Source organism: Stegostoma tigrinum, chromosome 7 (genome assembly GCF_030684315.1).
Source record: "Stegostoma tigrinum isolate sSteTig4 chromosome 7, sSteTig4.hap1, whole genome shotgun sequence".
In the NCBI taxonomy this organism is placed as follows: Eukaryota; Metazoa; Chordata; class Chondrichthyes; order Orectolobiformes; family Stegostomatidae; genus Stegostoma; species Stegostoma tigrinum.
The window spans coordinates 46,828,690-46,853,311 of record NC_081360.1 but is presented as its reverse complement, the minus strand read 5'-3'; the positions used below and the strand labels follow the sequence as shown (position 1 = coordinate 46,853,311).

General features: G+C 40.5%; 1 protein-coding gene across 1 annotated transcript in view; it reads left to right on the top strand.

The window, feature by feature from the left end:
* LOC125454353 (juxtaposed with another zinc finger protein 1-like) overlaps positions 1-24,622 on the top strand; it is a 124,112-nt gene that overhangs the window by 90,485 nt on the left and 9,005 nt on the right. Inside the window, exons 2-4 of the mRNA XM_048535032.2 lie at positions 6,540-6,612; positions 18,120-18,316; positions 21,635-21,804. Of these exons, the coding sequence (XP_048390989.1) occupies positions 6,540-6,612; positions 18,120-18,316; positions 21,635-21,804 (440 nt within the window). The remainder of the gene's footprint in view (positions 1-6,539; positions 6,613-18,119; positions 18,317-21,634; positions 21,805-24,622) is intronic.

Below are 24,622 nucleotides of genomic sequence, written 5' to 3'. Positions count from 1 at the left end.
GGATGTATTTTATAAACTCAAAAAATTTGAAATGTGCACATTTTCTGAAAAAAGGAACTTCCAATTTTATTTTCAAAATTATATGCAGAAATTTTTGAGTTACAATTCTGCATGACTACATCCTTTATTAAATCATTAACTGAAAAGGGTTTTCCTTTTGCCCCAGAATTGGCAACACCACCACACAGATTTTATTCTGCCACATTAACATTATGTCAATTTATCAATGGAAAGGCCACTGGCTGCAAATATAGAGTCCAAGTATAGATAATCTCTGGATGCAGTTCTGATACATTTAGTGCCATAAAAAATCCTCTTTTCAAACTTTTCTGGTTTACCCCAACCTAACCAAAGTTGGAAAAGTTGAGCTAAAATTCATGTTAACCAGCATGACTTTTTTGACTAGTATTAGATCAAGTATGTTAGATGCCTGGTCACCTAATGTGTGATGTCTTGTTAATCCATTTCAGTAGGTAGCTAACTAGCTCTTAACTCATTTTATTGGCATCTTAAGGATATCAGCAGGAATACTAATTTCTGTATAGTCCTTCTCATGGGCTGTACTTTCAGGACAAGGACTGGAACAAGGTTTCATGAGTAACAGGCTGGCTGGCATGCTCGCTGGTTTCCCAAGGCAATTCCTAATGCTGGCCAGTTTCACTGGGAAAACAGGAGATCAATCCTACTCAATCCCTTATGATCCATTACAAAGGTCAAATAAGTTTCTTTACGAGTCCCTTGTTAAGGGACCGTTGTAGTTTTCACAGGGCACAAAGGCTGTGTTCACTGTCTCGGAAAGACCAGCTACGTGGAGATTGCAGTGATCCAATTCTTGACCCCCTAGGGGATTAACTGAGATGGATTAAGGGGTGGAGAGTGCAAAGGATGACTCACCCAATGAGAAACAAGCATCACCAGCTCAGCACAAATGATGAGGAGTGGGGACAGTTGGCTCCTAGGCAGTAGAGGGTGCTATCACACTCTGGCTTCATCCTCCACAGGGAAGATGCAGCCCTAAGGTATAGGGGTCAGGAAAGAGGAACGAGGACCAGGAAGTCAATGAAGGATGTACATTTAGCACAGAATTTACCAATGAACACAGAGCTACCTAAAGATAATGGTGACTCAGTAGTATAGGAGACTGTGGTGATGTCTGTAGATTTGACGTTGAACTTCTTTGTTTCTGGCTTCTTCCAAAGATCAGCGGTGGACATTGGTAGCGTTTCACAAATGGCTGGGCAGCCTTGCATTGTGCAGGTGACAGTTGCCCTATTTGCCAGAACAGGGCAGTATATCGATACCTGTGTGGGACCTCCTTGGCTAAAAGGGCATTTCTGTTCATCACTGAATTCCACCAGTTGCACGGCATCATTATTGTGCAGTGACTGGCTTGTTAAGCACATCAACAGGAAGGGCTTCTCCTGCCTCAGTGTTCAGACCAAAAGAAGAGCTTCCTTCATGTGTGGATGTGACTGCCTGGCAGATGCCCTAACCCTTTAATCCTCCACAGCTGGGCTGTCGCACTTGTTTGCTGTGATCCCCAAAAGTACATGGAAAAATTCTAATAGATGAGGAATATCTCTCCAAGAGATGGCTGCAGACCCATTCACAAAAGGGTCTGAAACAGAGGCGCAAATGTGATTTGAACAGAACCAACATCTCAGCTGACAATCAGGCTTCTGATGATGTGCCTTTGGGACCTGCATTGGTCAAGTAGCTACTTCAGCAAAAGTCTTACAGCTTGTGGCAATCTGTGACATTGTCCTTGATATATATGACCCTTCAGAGATGTGAACCTTGAACAATACAAGGTCTTGAAAGACACAGCTTGTGTCTTTCAAGGTGTTGGAGAAGGAAGATGCAGTGCCCTGGATCCAGCTGCACAGGGAGGTGGCCAGGCCTGGCACAAGAGATAAAGGATTAGCAAGTTTGCACATGACACGAAGATTGGTGGAGTAGCAGATAGTGAAGGGGACTGTCAGAGATTACAGCAGAATATAGATAGATTGGAGAGTTGGGCAGATGGCAGATGGAGTTCAATCTGGGAAAATGCGAGGTGATGCATTTTGGAAGATCTAATTCAAGAGCGAACTGTGCAGTAAATGGAAAAGTCCTGGAGAAAATTGATGATCAGAGAGATCTGGGTGTTCAGGCCCATTGTTCCCTGAAGGTGGTAACGCAGGTCAATAGAATGGTCAAGAAGGCATACAGCATGCTTTCCTTCATCGGACGGGGTATTGAGTACCAGAGTTGGCAGGCCATGTTGCAGTTGTATAAGACTTTGATTCAGCCACATTTGGAATCCTGCGTAGTTCTGGTGGCCACATTACCAAAAGGATGTGGATGCTTTGGAGAGGGTGCAGAGGAGGTTTGCCAGGATGTTGCCTGGTATGGAGGGCGCTAGCTATGGAGAAAAGTTGAGTAGATTAGGATTATTTTCATTTGAAAGACAGAGATTTAGGGGTGACCTGATTGAGGTCTACAAAATCATGAGGGGTATAGACAGGATGGATAGCCAGAAGCTTTTTCCCAGAGTGGGGGACTCAATTACTAGGGGTCATGAGTTCAAAGTGAGAGGAGGAAAGTTTATGAGAGATATGCGTGGAAAGTTCTTTACGCAGAGGGTGGTAGATGCCTGGAATGCGTTGCTAGCAGGGGTGGTAGACGCAGACACGATAGCGTCTTTTAAGATGTATCCGGACAGGTACATACGTGGGTAGGAAGCAAAGGGATACAGACCCTTAGAAAATAGATGACAGGTTTAGACAGAGGATCTCAATCGGCGCAGGCTTGGAGGGCCAAAGGGCCTGTTCCTGTGCTGTAATTGTCAGTGTTCTTTATTCTTTTGTCTCATTCGGTTGTCATAGACTTTGGGAATTATCTGATTCAGGCATGTTTCACCTGAGCTTCATTGTCCCAAGATGAGAGCCACAGTGTGGAGCTCACTCTGAGCTGTCAATGCTAATGTGCCCAGTGAAGATGCAGCCTGAATAAGTCCACTCTTATCATCAGTGAAGGATTCGCATCTGCACAGCTTTTCATTTCACTGTCCTTCATCACCTCAAACCGATTTCATTGTCCTGCCATTAGTAGTGGAGGCCCACACATCTGACTTGAAGTGTCGTTATTTACATTGTGCTCATAAAGCCAAAATACTGTGCAGTCATATAAAGAAGACCTCAGTGGTCCATGTGTGCTTTGGGCTCTGCTCTTGGCCGTTTCTATGTGGTTCTCCCCTTCTGGCCTCAAGTGAGGTGGAGGCTACTTGCTGATTTGTCTCTGCTCGTGTTTGAGATGCATTGGTGGTGGTCCTCATTACACTGCTGCACTGAATGACTGCAGGGCTATCTCAGTCACTGGGCCCTACTGAAGAGATGTTCCTAATGTCAGAGGGGCAAAGGATTGTGCTCTCATCCTCCTCAGTGATTACCCTAATTCATGGGCTCAGTGGTTAGTACTGCTGCGTCACAGCACCCGGGCCTGGGGTTCAATTCCATCGGTGGGCGACTGTGTGGAATTTGCACTTTCTCCCAGTGTCTGCATGGACTTCCTCCGAGTGCTCCAGTTTCCTCCTACAGTCTAAAGATGTGCAGGTTAGGTGGATTGGCCATGCTAAATTGCTGATAGTGTCCGGGGTTGTGCAGGCTAGATGTATTAGCCATGGGAAATGTGGGGTCATGAGTATAGGATGAGGGCCTATGTCTGGGTGGGATGCCCTTCAGATGGTTGGTGCAGACTCATTGGGCTGAAGGGCCTTTTCCTGTACTGTGGAGATTCTGTGATTCCTGGGCTAGTAATCCAGATGGCTGAAGGGAAGCATCAGCTGGAGTGTAATTGGAATCAGCTCATTGATACCATACTGCTTCAGACATGTCGCATTATGTTTGTTGAGTCTGAGCCAGCTAGAACCTCCTTTCCAGTGACTCACGGGCTGTGTCCAGCTCTGTCCTTCGAGGTGAACTGTCTACAGCTGCATTTGCCTCTGGAATTTACTGCACCTCAGTACTGTGTTCCTTACCCGGTGTCATCCTAGGTAGTCACATGCGAGGAGCCACCAAGATGACTATTTCTCTGCTACTGTACATGTAAGATGCGATGGTTCTCTTTTGCAGTGCTACTCCTGTTCTTGGCCTGCTGATGGTGAAAGGAGATGGTCTCTCTATCGTCTCCACCTCTGGGAAATACAAGAAGAGATTGTGAGAATGAGCTTTGGAGAGTGGTTCTGTTAGGCTTTCCAGTTATTATGAAGCAGTATTTTATGAGATGGTCACGTTTTAAAACGTTCCTTTTTAACTTAAGGTAAAATTGAGAATTATGGGAACATCCCAGCTAGGAGCCAGGCTTTTGTGACAATGCGTGCCATATGGGAGAAAGCCAAATAAAAATCAATTGAAATGAAGTGCCAGTTTTCACACCTGACTCAGGAAAGGGATAGCTGTTTTTCAGTGCAAATGTTCTGTGTCAACAGTTAAGCACGTACTTGTGAAAGCTTGCATTCTGTTAAAAGGAAACAGATAGCACAGACAGAGATTTAAGGAACAAGGCGTTACTGAAGTGGGTTTAGCTGGTGAAAATCAGATCTGCAAGTTACTGTAGTTGAACCGAATGATTTTGTAGGACACTGGAAATTTCAACCTGCCATGACATGGAGATATGAGCACGCTGGGGAGGAGAGAGGTACTTTGGAACTTCCTGTATTACAGTTGTTTTAGTAATGCGACATATCTTCCAGAAGTATAGTACCAAACGCAAGAATCAGCTGAAATCTGAAGAAGGATCTTGACCCGAAACGTCAGCTTTCCTGCTCCTCTGATACTGCTTGGCCTGCTGTGTTTATCCACCTCTACATCTTGTTATCTAAGACATATTGTGATTGTTTTAGTTAGTTGATATGAAAGAAACTTTTTTCTTTAGTTTGATTAATTAGTTGCCTGTGCTTGATTTACGTTGATTTTAATCAGCTTGTTACTGTAAAAGTCTTGTAATGTGTAATATTATCCTTTGGTTATTTTTGCCAGTCACTCAGAAATTATTTTTAAAAGTTGTTCATCTCGATGGGAATTGTAACAAAAATGACATTTTAAAACATAGCCTTCTTGTAAAAATCAGCTTCCCAACATAATGCAATTCTGTATACTGCCGAATGGGATCGGTTGCAATGTACCCATTAATAGGTGAACCATCTTTGCCTTAAATACTCAACCCACCATAGCTGACATCCTCATAGCCTGCAACTGAAAATGAACTGGAAAATGAAACGTATTTTCATATGTATTTGCCACAATGTATGTGATGGGTTAATGGTAGGTGACCACTCCGCAAGTCTATGTCCTCTCCGGCCATAATGGGCCTGTTGCTCATGCAAGAAAGAGAATTAAGACATTGCTGTTCTCTGTAGTCAAAATCAATTACACTTTTTCATTATAAGCTATTTGTTTCAAGTGCTGTCAGATCCTAAGCAGAACACTGAATCATTCTGGAGAGGATGCGGGTGTGGAGGTCATTATGTGATGTGGGCACTCAATTTTCCCATGTTCAGAAGCAGACTGCTGCATGAGGCTCCTTGGGTGGTGTGTCAGGCAGAGAGTGAATATATAGAGGCTTGTCCTGATGCTTCAGGCTGCACTTACTTCAGCAGAGTGTACAAAGCCATTGAACGACATGTGGCACTGGCTGTAAAGTCTTTTAGACCACACAGTTTTTTGCTGACTGCGTACCAGCAATACCAGCAATGTTCATCCTTGCCTGCTTTGCCTGGATGGGGCCCTCTCCAGGAACACAACCACCCTGTTCTTCCTGACCCTCCAGCGGTAGATACAAGTCTGCATCAGAGAACTGAGAGACTGCATTACCCCGGTTTCAGCATCTGTTTCTCCTGAGATGTTCTCCTAAGTTCCTCCAGTTTGGAGTAACAGCTCTCAAAATGGCAGAAAATAGCTCAGACCTCTAGTGAAGCCAGTCAGGATAGTGGTAAAATCGGCAGGGCTACTGCCCACCTGAGGAATACCGAAAATGTAAACTCTGCCCCTGTATTTTGTGCCTAGTATGTGGCTAGTAAAAGAAAAACTGAAATCATATCCATCTGCACTCTGTCATATTCTGTTCCATCACGTGTAGCTGCTGATTTACTGCCAAACCTGTCTCCATGCCAATTGAGAGGTATGGTCTGAAAGACAGGGTGTCCAATTATTGCTCTTTTTACCGCGGCCACAAGGGGAGGCTTGAAACAGATACAACTCCTGTCTACTGCTGTGCAGAAGTACTGGATACTTATTACAATGCTCACTCTGAAATTGCATCATACTGGTCTCAGTTAAGTGATGTGAGGATTTTAAAAGATGATTTCACTGCCCTCACGTATACATTGAAAAATGAAGATTGATGAGGCAGATGTTGCCTGCACAGAGTTGACTATTGTGCGATGTGAAACTCCAGTGAAATAAATCTGATATTTCAGTTAAGGCCAACTATTTAATAGCTGCTTTTAAAATTATATGACAATAAGATTCTTAATTAATTCTGTTGTATTCTTTCAACAGAAAATGATCCCAAGGTTTTGGAGCGGCAAGAACAGCAGCAGCCATCATACATCGCACTAAGTTATATCAATAGGTATAAATTTCAGATATTACCATAAAACAAAATTTTAAATCCATGCTTAGCAGAATATCTTAAAAAGATATTTTATATAACTTTATTTATCAAATATTTCAAATGCTTTTTGTATATACTTGAAGGAAGAGCCAACTCATTTCTTTGCCTGTAATAACTTTGTTTTCATATAATATGTAAATAATAATTTGCAGTAAAATGAAAGAGAGTTTTATATTGTGACAATTCGTTCATTTAAGTCATTTTTTGTTAAGTATTATTTCATTGTTTTCAGTATGTTTTATTTAAAATTTAGGTACTGAGACATCCAATCATCATAGTTTATATATTGTATTTCTGAACAGACAGCCTATTTCTTGATGTAGATTTTATTTATCTTTGCTTCACTGTGTCCAGTTATTTCTGTACTGCTAATAGCATATCTAACTTGGAGTCAAATTATACTTCTGTGAGAAGAGCTAAACAATTGCATAATATTATGCATTGGAATTAAATCAAAGGCTTGAAAGAATGCTAAAGATAGTGGGATTGGAGACTTCTACCAGAGGGGAAAAATCACACAGTGCAACTCTGTTTTACAGGAAGGATTGAATGGATGTGGTATTTTCCTATTGATCCATTCTTTTTAACCAAGTTGGTACAATGATACTGGAGATAATGGGAACTGCAGATGCTGGAGAATTCAAAGATAATAAAATGTGAGGCTGGATGAACACAGCAGGCCAAGCAGCATCTCAGGAGCACAAAAGCTGACGTTTCGGGAAGGGTCTAGGCCCGAAACGTCAGCTTTTGTGCTCCTGAGATGCTGCTTGGCCTGCTGTGTTCATCCAGCCTCACATTTTATTATCTTGGTACAATGATACTGTTTAGTTTTCAATGGTGAACAGGTTAATGAGGGAATCGCATCTGTCTAAAGGAAAAGCAATTTGATAAGAATATAATTTGAAGGGGATATTGTTTCATGTGTGAAATGTATGATGTAACTTGATCAATCTACTTGCATCTTTCTGCTTATTTTGCAAAATTCTGGCTGCCCTACGTGATATTTGTCTCCAGGTTGTGTTCAGGGCATAAACCTTTCTCTAAGGCTCCTCTAATGGCATTTTTGAACTGGGAGTTAACAAACATGCAAGAATCATCAGATCTGATTCCTCTTAATAAGTTGAGAAGAGAGAATGGTGTAGTGGTAATGTTATGGGACTAGTAATCCAGAGACTCAAGCTAATACACTGGGGACAAAGGTTTAAATCCCATCACGATTAGTTAAATCTGGAATTGAAAGCTAATAATGATGTAACATTGACCATGAAACCATCATTGATTATTGTAAAAAAAGGTTTACTAGTATCTTCCTTAGGAAGGAACTCTATCTAGACACTACCATTGCACCACATTGCCTGCACTCCACTTAACACAACTTTTCGTATTTTCTAATCACCCTGTTCAGAGATGGCATTATATAACTCTGGAGCAACTGGGACTTGAATCTAGGCCTCCTAGTCTGGAGGTAGCAACATTATCACAGTACCACAGGAACCTTCTCCAAGAACTGGCTTCTTCAATATAAATGAGTGTCATTGGCTTTCGTTGAACTCTGGAGCTATTCTGGTTGGCCCCCAAAGAGGTCTGCATTTCTAACACTGACACAGGGACAGCTGAACCTTGGTTTCATGTACACAGATTGTTAAAGGTGGCAGGGCATATTAAGATTGCAGTGGTAACACATATGGAATCTTGGGCTTCTTAAAAAATTTGACTTGATTTGATTTGTTTTTGTCACATGTACCAGCTTGGTGCAGTGAAAAGTTTTATTTTGTGTGCAATACAGGCAGATCATACCATATGAAGATCATAGGGTGATAGAGCAAGAAACACAAAGTTATAACTGCAAAGAAGGTACACAAAATGCAGTATCAACATTAGATCTGAAATTTGAGAGGTGAATTCAGAAGTTGAATAACAGCAGGGAAGAAGCTGTTTTTGACACAGTGTTTACACTTTCGTATCCTCTGCCTGACAGAAAAGGTTGGAAGAGATGTGTAGGTGGAATCAGTAGTTGGAAGGTTGGTGATTGACTGGGCCATGTACACAACTCTCTGTAGTTTCCTACAGCCCTGGGCAGAGCCTTTGCCATACTAAACCATGATACATCCAGATAGAATGCTTCCTTTAGTGTGTCTGTAGAAGTTGCTGAGGGACCTTATGGACATGCCGAACTTCTTTACCCTCCTGAGGAAGAAGAGGCATTGTTGTGCCACCTTGACTGTTGCGTCAACATGGGTGGCCCAGCACAAATTGTTGGTAATTGTCACTCCTCGGAACTTGACTTTATTGCCCACCTCCACCTCAGCTCCATTGATGTATGTCAGGGTGTGTTGTCCTCCTTGAAGTTGATGATCAGCTCTTTAGTTTTGTTGCTGTTGAGGGAGAGATTGTTATCTTTACACCAAGCACTCTTTCTCGTTTCTGTATTCTGTCTTGTCATTGGATGACATACACCCTACAGTGTTGGTATCATCAGTGAATTTGTACACGGAGTTAGGATGGAATTTGCATGAGTATACAGGGAGTATAGTTAGGGGGGGTTGAGTACACAGGTTTGTGGGGTACTGGTGTTGAGGATTGGCATGGAGGAGGTGCTGTTGCCTGTCCTCGCTGCTTGTAGTCTGTGAGGCAGGAATTTGAGGATCCAGTTGCAAACGTTGGAGCAGAGACCTGATCTTGGAATTTGGAGATTAGTTTGACTGAGATCATACTGTTGAAAGCGGAGCTGTATTGAGTACAATATTAGAGAAGGTATACTGAACCTTTAGAAAGCATAGTCGCAATTAGAACACTGTCTTTAGTTTTGTCCACCATACTTTAGGAAGGATGTGAAAGGAGGATAGAAAAAGAAAAGCCGTTCCCATTAGCTGATTATTAAAAGGCCAGAGGTTGTAGATTTCAGGTTAATGTAAGAGGTAGACAGGGGGCTGTGAGGAAGAAGTTTGGGTACACTATAACCGGTAATGACCTTGAACTCCCTGTTTACGAGGATGGTGGAACAAACGCATTACACAATTGCAAAACAAAATTTGATCAGCCCTTGCAAATAAACTTGCGGTGCTGTGGGAACAAGGTGGAGGAATGAGACTTGATGGTTTGCTGTACAGAGAGCAGGAGTGGATTGGATGAGCTGTGTTGTAATGACTCTGCTCTTCATTCATCTAGTTTTTGGGTGACTGTCATTTCCACATTCATCCAATGTGAGATTTTCAGAAATAAATCTAATATCTTGTTATACCATGACCTGTTAGATGGCAACAAATTGCTTCTTAGTTCTCACATTCATAATTCTGAGGTTCTTTTAGCAAATATATTCAATCATTTTTAAAAATGGTAAATTTCAGGGATAAAGTGTACATGCTGTTGTAACATATGCTGTCTTTCACAAATGACATTGTGCAAATTCTTAATAGTGCATGCTGAATGATTACAAATTTATCAAGAAATGCAAATTAGAATTTTTATAGCCACAAACATTAATCTACAAGCGAATGTGTTTCCTTTTAGAGGCAAGTTGCATCCTGAAAATTCATAGCTGGGAATATTCAAATTCATACAAATGTACCTTCCCGTCAGCAAGAAGCACAGTAATTGCAGACTTTTAATCCTTGTCCAGAAAGCACAAATTCAATAATTGATACACAAGGTTGGAATTTATCCTCTCCCTAGAGGTGGTGAGAACAGGCAGTTATTGGATAAGTTGATCCTGGAGAGATAGTCAACTCTTCCTTGCCACATCAAAAATAAATTCTGGATGAGAAGGTACATTGGAGTCGTTCCTGATCTGCTTTGAATTAAAGCCTGTAAGTGGTCAACAAACAACCAATTAAGGATATTAATTCACCACCTCCCTGATTACAAGCCTCCTGGCAGGTCAAAAGAATGACCGCTTTCTCTACCAGGAACTTGAGGCAACCTGCATGCTAGGGGGAGTTCTAATCGTTCCAGTGTGGCGGCAAACTGAGGCACGTGTCTGGGGACAAATGGAATGGCTCTGAAAACCACCCTTTGACCTTGCCTCTGACCCCTCAACTCCCCTGTCCCAATGATACCCACCCTGCAGGGGTGAAAAGAAAAAGGCCTGCCTTCTCACCATTTGATCCACGGATAGTAAGATTTTACTGCCGGCCTTTCAGACACAGAAGCTGCCAGCCTTTGATTGGCTGGCAGTTTCTGGGGATGGGGGTGCCACTGACAATACCAGCTCGAGCCTGAGTTACTTGCTGTAACTTACCAGTTAACTCGTAAACTGATTAGCATGTGATTGGTTGAGTTTTATCAGCATTATGGGTAATTAGTTCACGATCACCCCCACATTTAGTCTCGGAAAGGGAAAATCGCCGCCCAAGAACCGCATACATGCATCAAGCAACAAGTGTTATCATTTTAAGCAAGCTACTGTAATGTGCAGGGTTAATTTTATTTTGTAAGATAATGCAAAACGTTTGAATTTGGTCTCACAATGCTAAATAGATTTTCTGTAATAAAATACTTGCTTTAAAATGAAGTTTGTCGATGTTCTATTCACATCAGTTAGAGAAATGTAACATCCATAATTTTAAAACAGAACTGGGGAAATGTTTAAGAAAATAACATCAAATTAATAAATCTATATAAATGATTTCATAAGACTAACAATGTCAGATCAGCATTAACTAGTATTGCAAGGAATTTGATTTTATTTCTCTGAACCAGTTGATGCATAACATTCTTTTTGAAAGACTGGTGGCTTGTTTTTAAAATTCATGACCATGTGTTGTGATAAGAGTGGAAATTCAGGAGTAAGTAATTACTTTGCCCATGTTATTTCCTCTACAGACAAGCATTGTGCTTTATGTGCTCTAGTACTTCAAACTGCAGGAGCCTTTCTTTCATCAGCTTAAACTGAGAGTGAACAGTGGCAGCTTTCCAGGTGTATTTTGCAAATTGGGGTTTAAATGTGGAACACATCAAATTAAAATTCAATATTAATTATTTTGTCTTGCTGCAATTGTGAAAAGCTTAAAGCAGCAAGGGTAATCGTCTAATTCATTGTATGTGTCTCAGTGAGCTTAATCATTATGTCAGTTCCCTAATAAAAGGTTATTATAGAAACAAAGATCCCAATTTTACATATGGTAGGCATGGGAGAATTACAGAAACTGGTCTCTAAGGTAGACTTGAGCATTCTTGACAAATGACGCCCATGCTGTGATCAGATACTCAACAAGAAATCTCGTTATTAACTAGGCCTGTATTGTTAATTAGCACTTGGGCTTCAAATTTTAAATCTGGCTTGAGATATACAATTTATCAAAAGCTGTAGCTCGCTGTCAGAATCCTATAATAAGTGTACATTATTGATGAATTGAGATTAAACTAAGATCGAAGAGAAATTGGGCTGTAGGTTGAATTTTGAAAGGTCTGATTTCGATGTTTACAGTGCTAATTTGGTATTTTGGAAAATAGCTGTAGTTGCCTCGTGATGAACAGCTGTGAATTTTTTTTTCAAAAGGACCACCGTATTTTGCCTATTGCTGTTCTTCTCATTTTTCCTCAATGGTCATCAGTTTGCTTCTGAAGTTAGGCTGCTTCACAGCTGTTTCCAGAGACGGGCAAAGCAAAAAAACAAGTTACGCATTGCAGTTTTGATTTAAAGGTTTTGAAGTTATTTTGAAGTCACAAAACTAGGATGGCAATAGTGTTCCCCAAAAGTGGCAACCACAACTGTTCACAAAGTCAGCTAAATAAGAGGCATGTACCTCATGGGGTCCACTGCTTCCTCCAATGCCAGGTAACAAAATATTACTTTATTAACTTATTGTTAATACAGGGCTGGCTTGTGTGTACCAAGGGTCACCTCCAAAAAGTCTGGCAAATGACCCAATGTGAATGTCTCAGACAGCTGCTATAAAGCTACCATATCAATCCACCAGGACCGTCAGCAAACAGACAGAAGATGTGCTTCCACTGCCTGAACTAGTCAGAAGAAACACTCTAGTAGTTGCTGAAAAGATCCCCAGTAGAGTCATTATTGGCTGTGACCTGCATGACCTATCTCAATCACACAAACTTTTGATTGTGAGGGACTTAGATCTCTCACTGGGAGGTAGTGGGCCTATGCCATGCTAATTGACTTAGGGAATACAAACATGAAGCTGACATTTCCTGGATGGGACCTGTGCAGGAAAGTGTCAGCGCTCAGCAGTCTTCACATCCTGCAGCTGAAGAACATTTCCAGAGGGATCATCACCTCTCAAGGCTTTCCAGAATGGGAATACGAGACTGTCTATGAGTGATTTACTAAATCTCACATTCATGCACCCAAAGTGAAATCAATTTTCTTTTATCCCATGTTTCCTCACACGACATCTGGGTGCTTCCTTAGCAGCAGTGAGTGACTCAAAGCCTGCTAACTGCTTTGCCATCATGCCACAGACAACTTCAATGGTTGTCCTCTTGTGGCCCTGGACTTAATGGGCCCTGGCCTGCTTGTGGATAGCTCTGATCTGCTTGGCCTAAGCTGAGGAAGGTGCTTGGGATCATGGCAGAAGTTAGTTGGTAGATTCTGGAAGGACAATTCTTGGTTGTCTATCTGTCACTCCATCTCGCGCAGCCCTTGATGGGCTGGGGCAACTGGAGGAAAGTGAATGAAAGCAACCGCAGCTCAAGTAACAGACTGTAAGTCTGAGTGCATATTTGACAGGTACTGACTTGTTGTGGCTAGACCTTGCTGGCTACAATGGAGTGGGCAGCAGCCATGGAGACAGCCATGTGGTAGGCAGACTCCTCTCCACTTCAGTCCAGCCTGTGCAAGGTTTTCCAGCACCTCTACCACGCATTCCACTGCTTCCCCTGCATCTCCATTAACTCCTTAATGACTGAATTCAACCAGAAGCACATCATCTGTTCAAGCCTTTGCATGGGTCAGTTCTTCAGCACCCATCCACATTTCGGAGACCTTGGCCATTTCTTTAATCTCCAGCGAAGGACCTGTGTCAGTGCTGTGCTTACCAGAATGTGACCCTGAAAGTATTCTAGAGAAACATTATTACCCAAGGTGGGAGCCTCTGCAGTAGTGGATGCTCTGCTGACAGTGCTGCCTCAGAGGGTCTTAGCTGCTGCTCCTCAGAGGTTGACTTTGCGGAGCATGGAGAAAGGGATTGGAGGGATAGGCATCTTCCTCATCCTCAGGGACTCAGAGGTTGTGATCCAGAAGCTTTTCTGCCATATCTTTTGATCCTACTCGCCCAAAGTACTAGATCCAACTCATTCTTGAAATCATGCAATGTTTTGGCTCCGACTACTTTCTGTGGTAGCAAATTCCGTAGGCACACCACAGTCTGGGTGAAGAAATTTATCATCCTGTCAGTCCTAAGAGGTTTACCCTGCATCGTTATACAGTGAGCCATGGTTCAGCACCCACCTTGTTTTTTTTCAAAGAGATCCTTCATCATTCTTCTGAACTCCATCAAGTATAATCCTAACTAACTCAACCTTTGATCTAACATCGATGGTGCCATCCCAAGTGATCTTGAAATATGAAGCTTCTCTTTGTTCAGGATTGTTTGAATGACTTCCACAGTTTCTCCCCACCAATAAAGATATTATTTATAGATAAAGAGGAGGATTGGTTAATATAGCAAGTAGTTAATCAGTGGTTAGGATTAATTGATTAATAATATAGGGGTAGATTTCTTGTAGCATAAGGTAGTGTGGGCTGTGCAGAGCTAGATTCAAGTATCACTTACTGTAGAGATGTGTAATAACATGTCTTAATAGGTTGATTAGAAAAAAAGGTTCAATAAAAACAATTAGGGCCCTCTTGTGGTACAGTGGTAGTGTCCCTATCCCTGGACTGAGAGATCCAGGTTCAAGTCCTACCTGCTTCAGAGGTGTTAACAACATCTCTGAACAGGCTGATTTTAAAATTAAATTGTAGGTTTTTAAAAAAAATACAAAAAGAAGGATAGGGTTCTGTAGTAGTGGTAATGTCCTATTCTTGAGTTAGAAGGCCCCAGATTCAAATCCTACCAGCTACAAAAGTTTGTGATAACATGCCTGAGCAGGTTAACTGGAAAATATATGTCAATATAAAGGAGAGGGACTATTGTCGTGCACTGATAGTATCCCTATCTCTGAGCCAGGAGGCCCAGGTTCAAGTCCCACTGTCTTGGATGTGTGTCAGAACATTAAAATAAATACAGCATGTATATATAAAGGGTGAACAGGTTGAACCGGATGTGGAAGGATCTGCAAGATTGGGTAGCCAATAAACTGTATTCCCAAAAAAAGGTGTCTTGGTTTCTGAGATAACAAAGTGTGAAGCTGGATGAACACAGCAGGCCAAGCAGCATCTTAGGAGCACAAAAGCTGACATTTCGGGCCTAGACCCTTCTTCAGAGAGGGGTATGGGGAGAGGGTTCTGAAATAAATAGGGACAGAGGGGGAGGCGGACCGAAGATGGATAGAGGAGAAGATAGGTGGGGAGGGGATAGGTCATTCCGGGGAGGACGGACAGGTCAAGGAGGCGGGATGAGGTTAGTAGGTGGGAAATGAAGGTGCGGCTTGAGGTGGGAGGAGGGGATAGGTGAGAGGAAGAACAGGTTAGGGAGGCAGGGTTTGGGATGCAATGGGGGGAGGGGACGAGCTGGGCTGGTTTTGGGATGCAGTGGGGGGAAAGGGAGATTTTGAAGCTTGTGAGATCTACATTGATACCATTGGGCTGCAGGGTTCCCAAGCGGAATATGAGTTGCTGTTCCTGCAACCTTCAGGTGGCATCATTGTGGCACTGCAGGAGGCCCAGGATGGACATGTCGTCTAAAGAATGGGAGAGGGAGTTAAAATGGTTCGCGACTGGGAGGTGCAGTTGTTTACCGTGAACCGAGCAGAGGTGTTCTGCAAAGCGGTCCCCAAGCCTCCGCTTGGATTCCCCAATGTAAAGGAAGCCACAACGGGTACAGTGGATACAGTATACCACATTGGCAGATGTGAAGGTGAACATCTGCTTGATATGGAAAGTCATCTTGGGGCCTGGGATGGGGGTGAGGGAGGTGGTGTGGGGGCAAGTGTCGCACTTCCTGCGGTTGCAGGGGAAGGTGCCGGGTGTGGTGGGGTTGGAGGGGAGTGTGGAGCGGACAAGGGAGTCCCGGAGAGAGTGGTCTCGCCGGAAGGCAGACAAGGGTGGTGTTGGAAAAATGTCTTGGGTGGTGGAGTCGGATTGTAGATGGCAGAAGTGTCGGAGGATGATGTGTTGTATCCGGAGGTTGGTGGGGTGGTATGTGAGGACTAGGGGGATTCTCTTTGGGCGGTTATTGCGGGGGCGGGGTGTGAGGGATGTGTTGCGGGAAATGCGGGAGACGCCATCAAGGGTGTTCTCGACCACTGCGGGGGGGAAGTTGCGGTCCCTGAAGAACGCGGAAATCTGGGATGAGCGGGAGTGGAATGCCTCATCCTGGGAGCAGATGCGGCGAAGGCAAAGGAATTGGGAATAGGGTATGGAATTTTTGCAGGCGGGTCTGTTGGAGGAGCTGTATTCTAGGTAGCTGTGGCTTGGTTTCTGTGTCACCAACTTGCTTAGGTCCGTACTGACATTAGTGAGATGGATCACAACATTGGGAAATATGAGGTTATTTGCAGTTGTCATAGGCATAGTGATTAAAATGTTTTCAGAAAGCCTGAAATTTGTGGCTTTTCTGATGAACTTGGATATACTCATGCAAAGTTCACAGAAAGTAAGCATGCAAGTGTACAGCAAACAGGAATGCATGTTGGTTTTTCTTGTGAAGGGATTTGAGTACAGGAATAAAAACTTCTTGCTACAACTGTGCAGAGTTTAGGTGAGACCACACCCAAAAATACAATTTCAAATATTGCCCCCATATTCAAGGAAGAGATATCCTGTTGGAGGCAGTATGGCACTGGTTCACTAGATTGAATCTTACGTTCATGATTTGTCTTGTGGTGAAAGGCTTAGTAAATTGGGTTTATATTCTCCAGAGTTCAGAAGAATGAGATGTGATCTCATTGAAGTATACAATACCCTGACAGGGTAGACGTTGGGAGGTTATTTCCCAGACTGGTGAATTTAGAACAAGTAGTACAATCTCCAAATAAATGGGCACTTGTTTGCGAGTAGAATGTGGAGAAATGTATTCACTTAGTGTTATAAATCTGTGGAATTCTCTGTGCCAGGGAGTTGTAGATGTGTCCCCATGTTTAAGCTGAGATAGGCAGATTTTTGATCCAAGGAACTGAAGGTATGGGGGGCAGGCAAGAAAGTGAATTGAAGTCCAAAATCAGTCATGATCACATTGAATGATTGAGCAGGCTTAAAGGACCTTTATCGTCTACTACTCCTCCTTATTTCTTCCACTAAAGGTAAAAACAAAAAAAGTAAAATAAACCATTATGACCCCCCTTCTAAATATAATTTTATGAGGTATGATAAAAATGTAACCAGAATGACTGCACTGTTGACTGACTTAAGTGTATATTTGTCATTATTCACAATAACCCATAGGGGTCTCTGATGCATCACAGAATGGCCTTGCATCCGTTTATGATGTTCAATAATTAAATCCTAATTTTATTTAACCACTCTTGAGGTTAGGGGTTTCATTAGTTATAAATAGCAAATAAGTTAGTTGACCTGTTTTACGTTCTTCAACCTAGACCAAATATTAGTCTCATTTATTGTAAGTTTACCTATGAAAATGGTGACACCCCAGATGTCCAAGACGCCTGCTGTCCAAATATAGTGCATGACGGTGTACTGAGTTAGCTCTATCTAGTGGCTTCTGAATTTTAATGATGTTGGAGATATTGTGTGTCCTTCAGCTTGTTAAGCTGACATGACCGCTCCATAAATCATAATACCTGTGTATCATAAAATCAATACAAAAATGCAAACTCAGCGTAAACCCTTAAGTATTCTTTTTCTCTTGCAAGTATCTTATGCTTTAATCTTGAGATGAAAACAGATTAGATGGTTGTATAAAATCAAAATATATTTTAATTTACATTGTGATTAAAAACATAAAAACTCAGAGTCAAACATCAACAAAAAAGATGACAGTAAGTTAAATTTTGGTCTTTACTTTTGTGGTCCAGATATTTACAACCCAAGTTTAAACTTCTTTATTTTTGTCCTCCAGCAAAATCGCAGGGAAGCTTAAACAGTCAATAAATGTTAATCCAGTTAGAACTCTTGTACACAGCTTGTGGGTATTTTGAAACTTGTTTTGTTTCATCTTGCCTTGAAAGTGGTGATCCCCAGAGTAAGTGAGTAAAGCTAGAGGCCTCCCACAGACTTGTAATACAATCTTTCAAGTTTAACCCTTATTTATAGATGCAGTAAAAACCTTAACGTTAGAAATGACCAACAACAAGTAGGATGTAGGTATTTTGTGATTTGTGGCCAGGTCTTCACAATCAGTAATCATACAGCCAATTTTCTTGTTTACATTCCTGAACCTATTCAGATTTCTAACTGATGCTGCCCGCCGTGAACGTGAGCAGATGAGAAAACGACATCAGGCCAAGTTAACACCAGCCCTTTCCAGTCCTGTGGGAAGGGGGGGCACCCCTGCATCACCTCACCCTGGCAACGGAAGCTCTGCTTTTCCAGGGACACCACCAGTTACACCATCCTCTTCAGCCTGCAGTGGAACACCAACAGGTTGGTACTTCTACAAAAACTACATCGGCCTTTTAGCAGCCAGATTTTGATAATTATGTCAAAAATAAATTTACATGAACATTGTATAAGTATACATTTTAAAATGAGCTTATACAGGACATCCGTGGCCTAAGTAAGTAGAGCTTATGCAGTAAATGAATATTGAAGGTCAGCAAAACCTCTATATGATTCAGAACACCTTTTTGAGTCCCTGATATTGCTGGATTTTATGAGCAAATAAGCTGTTTTGCAACCATAAATTATGGTAGATTTATTTATTTTGGCAGATTAATTTGAACTGAGTATCCTGTCTTGCTTGTAATGGAATCTTTTGAATGCTGGTAAAAGTGTGGTGGTTAGATAAACTTTGATTTTAATATAACCTAGTGGGAATTATTGGTTTGACCATGCTGCTTCTCTCATCATGAAAACAGGAAAGGAAACAAGAGCTATAATTTGCACGTACAGAGTTCTTTTAACTTAAATCTCTCAAGGTGTTTTATAGAGATGGGAAAATGGAGAGAGTTTACAGGAGACCAAATCTTTGGTGAAGGAGGTGGAGCTGGAAGGAATTCAGGAGAATGAATTCCAGAAACGTGGAAAGTTGGCCACTACTGGATTGAATGGAGTGGATAACCAAACGGGAGTCATGAACTAGGAGTTCAAAGAGGGGCTATGTTAAGCATTGGAGAAGAGATGAAGCTAAGGAGCGCAAGGCCATAGATTTAAGGCCAAAGAGTTTAGATTTGTTGGGGATGTTGATGGGGTTGAAATGCTGAAAAGGGGATTTAGCTACTGAACTGAGCCAAGAAAATAAATGAGTATTGAATTAGATTGAAAGTTTTTTTGAAAAAAAATCAAACGCTATTAGGGCTGCAGGCAATAACTGTAACTACATATATATAAAAATATATAAGCCATTTACTTGCATTGGATCCATTGTTAATCTTGGAAAATGGAAGTTATACCGCAGCTGAGCTATGTTGGTTTTTGTATTTTTCATTGAATGCATGCAGGTCATCCGTATATGGCAATGATTAATTTCTGGTTTTAGTGCACTGTTTACTAAACATGCAACACAATAAGAGTCCATCAGCTATTACAATTCTTATGTATGTGGTAAACATTCTGTAGGATTTATGCAGTCATAACAATCATTCCAACTTTCAGTTTTGATTGTATACTTTTTGGCAGCTGAGAAAAACACTTGATACCAGATATCTGCTTTGCAGTATTCCAGTTATTAAACTCCCAAGTCATAAACTTTAGGCAGAATCAAATACTAATTTAGACTTCATTCCTCCTCCTGCAAAAAATAGCTTACAGTGAATGTGTAACTAGTTATTTGAAGAAAGTAACATAAACCTAAGGTATTCACTGTTCAAGTGCATGTATTCAGATTCTCGGCATACTATGCAGATTACGGAATGTCTCCCCTGATTGATTGCAACAGCTAAAATATGAAATTAACATTTTAACAAACTTGTTTCATATAATTCGATCATTTAAAACAGACCATTTTATTCAGCACGAGTTATGCTTGAAGTGTTTTCCTTGAGGAAGGTTGCACTTGTGTGGGCCAGATAGGAGCCCTGGGAATGACCTGGTCCTGGTCTTTAGTAGTTTAATAAGGTCGTAATGTGATCGCTATGCTAAAAGCTGCAGCCACAGTTACTTGCACGCAAGGCCATGCATGAGGTACTGCAAGGTTTAACATGTTCTGAACAGTGTTCTTTCCAGTGCAAAAGCTATGTGGCTTCTAACTGGGAATAGTGTATTAATGAAGCAGTTATCCTCCAGGAAGTATTTTAGGTAAAATATACTGGTTAAAAATGCATTATCACCATAACTTGTTAATGTAGCTTGGGGGCCGTGATTTATTTAAAAATCTGTATTGCTATAAAGAAGTAATACTTGTATTCAATATTTAGGTTTTGTCAGGCAAATTCAAACCAAAAGATCAGACTCTCAATTTCATGTACGATTCATGGCATGCATCTTGTTGCACAGCTGTGCATCACATTAGAGAAGGCAAATTAACATTTGAATGTCTTCGAAGTGGATGCTAATTGCAGACTGTTAATTACTGTCATTAGGTAGGCTGCTAAGAGGTGCAACAAAGCATCAGACTCATGATCTTGTTGTTTGAAAATGATCTCCATCTAATAAAAAAACATGCCACTTACCGAAACTGTAAATGCAAAATTTGCTGATGTTGTTGAAAATTTCGCCATCAGTAGCCTTCTTCTGATGGGTGCATTCTTGACACTGTTTCAGTGTTTAGAGACTGAAAATAATGAGTATCAATGTTCTATCATCAGAATATGCAAAGCTGAAATAGATTCTATGTGTCTTTTAATTAAAGGAAATGTTAGTAGACTCTTTGCACAGTTATGTGATTAAGCCTGATGATTCAGTTCCATAACTGGTCTCTGAACATGACTGTGCGCCAGGCTTTCAATGTGACTTTAATGACAGCGTTCATAAATTTTCAGTTGGAAATGGTTTATTTACACTAATAATATTTACAGAATGCATTATAAAATGAAATATGTAGTTTTCATAGTTTTGTTGTTTTCAGGGCCTCTTTCTGTGTAAAACAAGACTTTCAACTGTAGTTTTTAGTTTACAGGTTGTTACTGAGGTTCTGAATTTTCATGTAGTGCAATGAGGTAGCATTCAATACTGATTCCTTGATTGTTAGTATCTTATCAAATGTGACTAGATTGATGTTTCCCAAGTGAAGAATTAAAAGCTTTTTTGCTCATTTTGTATCTTTATGCCCTTTGTTAACTTCTTGTAGCAGTAGGTGTTTTTCAGTTTAAACTGAAAAATGCTCATTTTTCTGTTTGTACTTTATTCCTTTCCTTTAATTCTCTGTTTCTTGCATATTGTTGTAGCTTTCTGTTTTCTGTGTGTGGTGCTTGTTGAATTGTTTATCCCTGCTTCAGTTGCTTGGTTAGTGTGCTGCTAGTTGAAATGATTCATGGCCCTGACAGATGTCTGGTACAGCTGGATGTGTCCTTGATCATCCCAAAAGTCTGGACAGCACTGTCATTCACCATTGCCCAGATTATCTTTGTATTGACTGTGGAACCCTCTGTGACAGAACCGTAATGGCTAATTACCCAGGATGCCTTTGGCAGTTCAAAACACAACTGTGTTTGCTATGTGGCTACTGAGTGTCTTACATTTATAATAGTTTCACAGGGGAGGGTGAGTGGACAATAGTCTTCATTTAAACAATTCTTCTAAATATGGATTTCTCTTTTAAAAGGCTAACCTCATCTCTGTTTACTTTCTTTCCTGAATGTTTAGGCAGTGAATTAGATGAAGAAGAAATTGAATGTGAAGATTCCGACAGTGATGAATCATGGACAACAGAAAGTGCTATTAGCTCTGAGACTATTCTAAGTTCAATGTGTTTGAATGGGGATGATGAGAAGCCATTTGCTTGCCCTGTACCTGGCTGTAAAAAGAGGTACAAGGTATGTATTGTGTCCGGCAAACAAGCTGTCCTTGAGAATGCCAATAAAAAGGCTCTTAAAAGGTGACGCCTTTCTATTTACACTGTTCTGCAATGCATAACGGAAACTAAGATCGGAGATTTCATTTTTCACAACTTTTCAAATTAACAAGCTTTTGCTCAGTGGTCCTATGAATCATAAACGTGTATTAGAATGAGGTTTTGGAGAGGGAATAGAGGGTACAAAATCCCATTCTGACTGTTAGTGAAGATGATGAGTTCCCTTGAGGCCAGAAAAACCATAGTGGGAACAGCTTTTCACACAAAGAATACAGTAATTTGCCACATCCTGTCCAGGTCCTGTTTGAATGTCAGTCCTGTCTTAATTACCAGTATAACAAAGCTATTCTATGTTATTCTGAAATCTTTCTGGCTCCACGTCTGATGCACGAGAGCCGTCCAGCTGAATTGCTCAAACATCATTATTGAAAGAGCAAGCAGACTCAGTAGATTAATAGTCTTTGGAATGCCTGGTACAATGGAGGGAACAACAAATAAAGGGTAATGGTTTAGACAGAAGCCTAAACCAGATCCTCTGTAGGGGATAATGCAAGGCAAATTTGCTGGTTTTGAAGAGCTGCTATTTATGTGACTGAGGAGGAAACAGTGGTATGGAGCGAAGCTTAACTACTTTAGCTGATTTTTGCATTAAGCTTGAATTTTACTGGAGTTGACTGGAGTATAACAAGCTGAATTGATAAATATGTAAATGCATTGAAAATTTTTACTTAACCATATTTCAAAAAGCTAACTTTTTGACTTTTCATTCTGATTTACATCCTAACTAAAACAGAAATTTAGACAAGAATAACTTTATCTCAGTTTGTTACCACTTTATCAGTGTAAACATTTGAGGATTCCATGTAATATCAAAATGTAATCTGTGGGCAATTTCCATGTTATTAACCCGTTCCTTGGGTCCACAACTTCACAATTGCTTTTCTTCCATTTAATGATATCTATCATTCATGTGGTGATAGCAATTATTAAATGTTGTAATTGGACACTCATTTTGATTAGTGCTGCTAATATTATCTGAAATTTGGTTTTATAACCAGCAAGTTGAAAATATGTCTTGTATTATAAAAGGTGCAGATATTTATATTACTACAGTAATTTCTACTGCAGAATGTCATTTACCTATAACGTTGCTGTTGATTGGCATTTATTAGTATTGGCACTTCAATGTGATTCATTGCAACAGAACCTCATCTGATATAGAAAATTAATTTCTTCAATAAGATTTTATTTTGAGAACACTGAACTGCATCTTGTTATTAAATTGTTATCCTGACAGCAACTAAATTAGCTTAAACTCAGACTTAACTCTTTCAAAAGGTGCAAATTTTTACCCACTTCTGTATTGTTGACAAAGTTGTTCTGCTTTTTGTTTTAATCTTTTCATTTTACCCAAATTTGCTCTGTTGCCTTGCTTTGCTAATGTCATTGATTCCTTAGTATTGCCCAGAAAGAGTGTATTTAGATATGTTGTACATATATATGTGTATAACTTGAGGTGTGGATAGATATCTGCCATCACGTAACCTTTTGGTATTGTGATCTTTTGATGTTGTGCAGCAGCCCTTCAATGATATTGTACAAGGATTGCTGCATCAGAACGTGAACTGGCTTTTGTAGAGATGAGCAGAATCAACTTCAATGAACATTTCTTTTCAATTTACTCCCTCATAGAACCCAAAGGCAACTGAAACCTAATGTTGAACAGAATGTAATCATTTGCAGCTCAGTGCATCTCCTTATGCATTTTAGTCTAGAAGTGGCAAAGAAACAACCACTTTTATGTGATTTGTTAACATATAAAACATCTTAATGTCTGAAGTTCAATTGTGACCATTATTATACCTTTGAGCCCTTCATTTTAACCCCCATGGTTTGGTTGTATTTCTGTGTATAGTTTGTGATTAGAAAACTCAAGCCCATTTGCCCACTGACTGCAAATTTCACTGGTTTCCTGCCCATTTTATAAATATGTACATTTGTCGGAAGGAAATAAAAACTGCTACAGTCTATCATTAATTTGTTAATTGGAATACCTTTTTGACAGCAGAGAAACCTAATCCTTTTGTCTGGTTCCTGGACAATATAATTGTTAAGAGGTGCTTAGAATTCCAAGTATTTTATGGTAGTTGGATGTAGAACTGAGCCCACCCACAACTACAGTTAGATCTATTAAAACCCTGTGTTGCAGAGTTGACAGGATTACTGCTTGTTAAATATACTAAACACAAAGCATACCTGGGGAGGAAAAGGAAAAGAGTGAAAGATTAAGAGATCTATCCATGGAATAAGAGTAAATGAAATTAGAAGACAAAACCACTTAACCTGAAACGATTTGTAAGGATGAGATGGATTGCATTTTGATATAATTGCCTTTTCTTTTATGTATATGTAACATTTTTCCTGCAACTTTAGACTCTAGTTGCTTGTGAGACTGGTAATGATTGATCTGATGTTTAATGGAAATGGTGATAGAGGATATATATACTGAAAAATTGATATGTTTTTGGAATGGGAAATAAGAATTGTCAATGTCAATTTTGAAACCTTGATAGGGCAGGTGCACAGTCAAGTTGCATGTTATGGAAATAATATTAAAAATGCATTTATTAGCTTTTATATCAATACAATAATTTTCATTCAGCTTGCTTTTGTGAAGTTTATCATGCTTTGTCATTTAGTAGTATTCCTAATTGAGCTGGTTAATCATAAAGTTTTGGACTTCAGTAATCTTTTATTGTGCTAGAATCATGAAGAATATT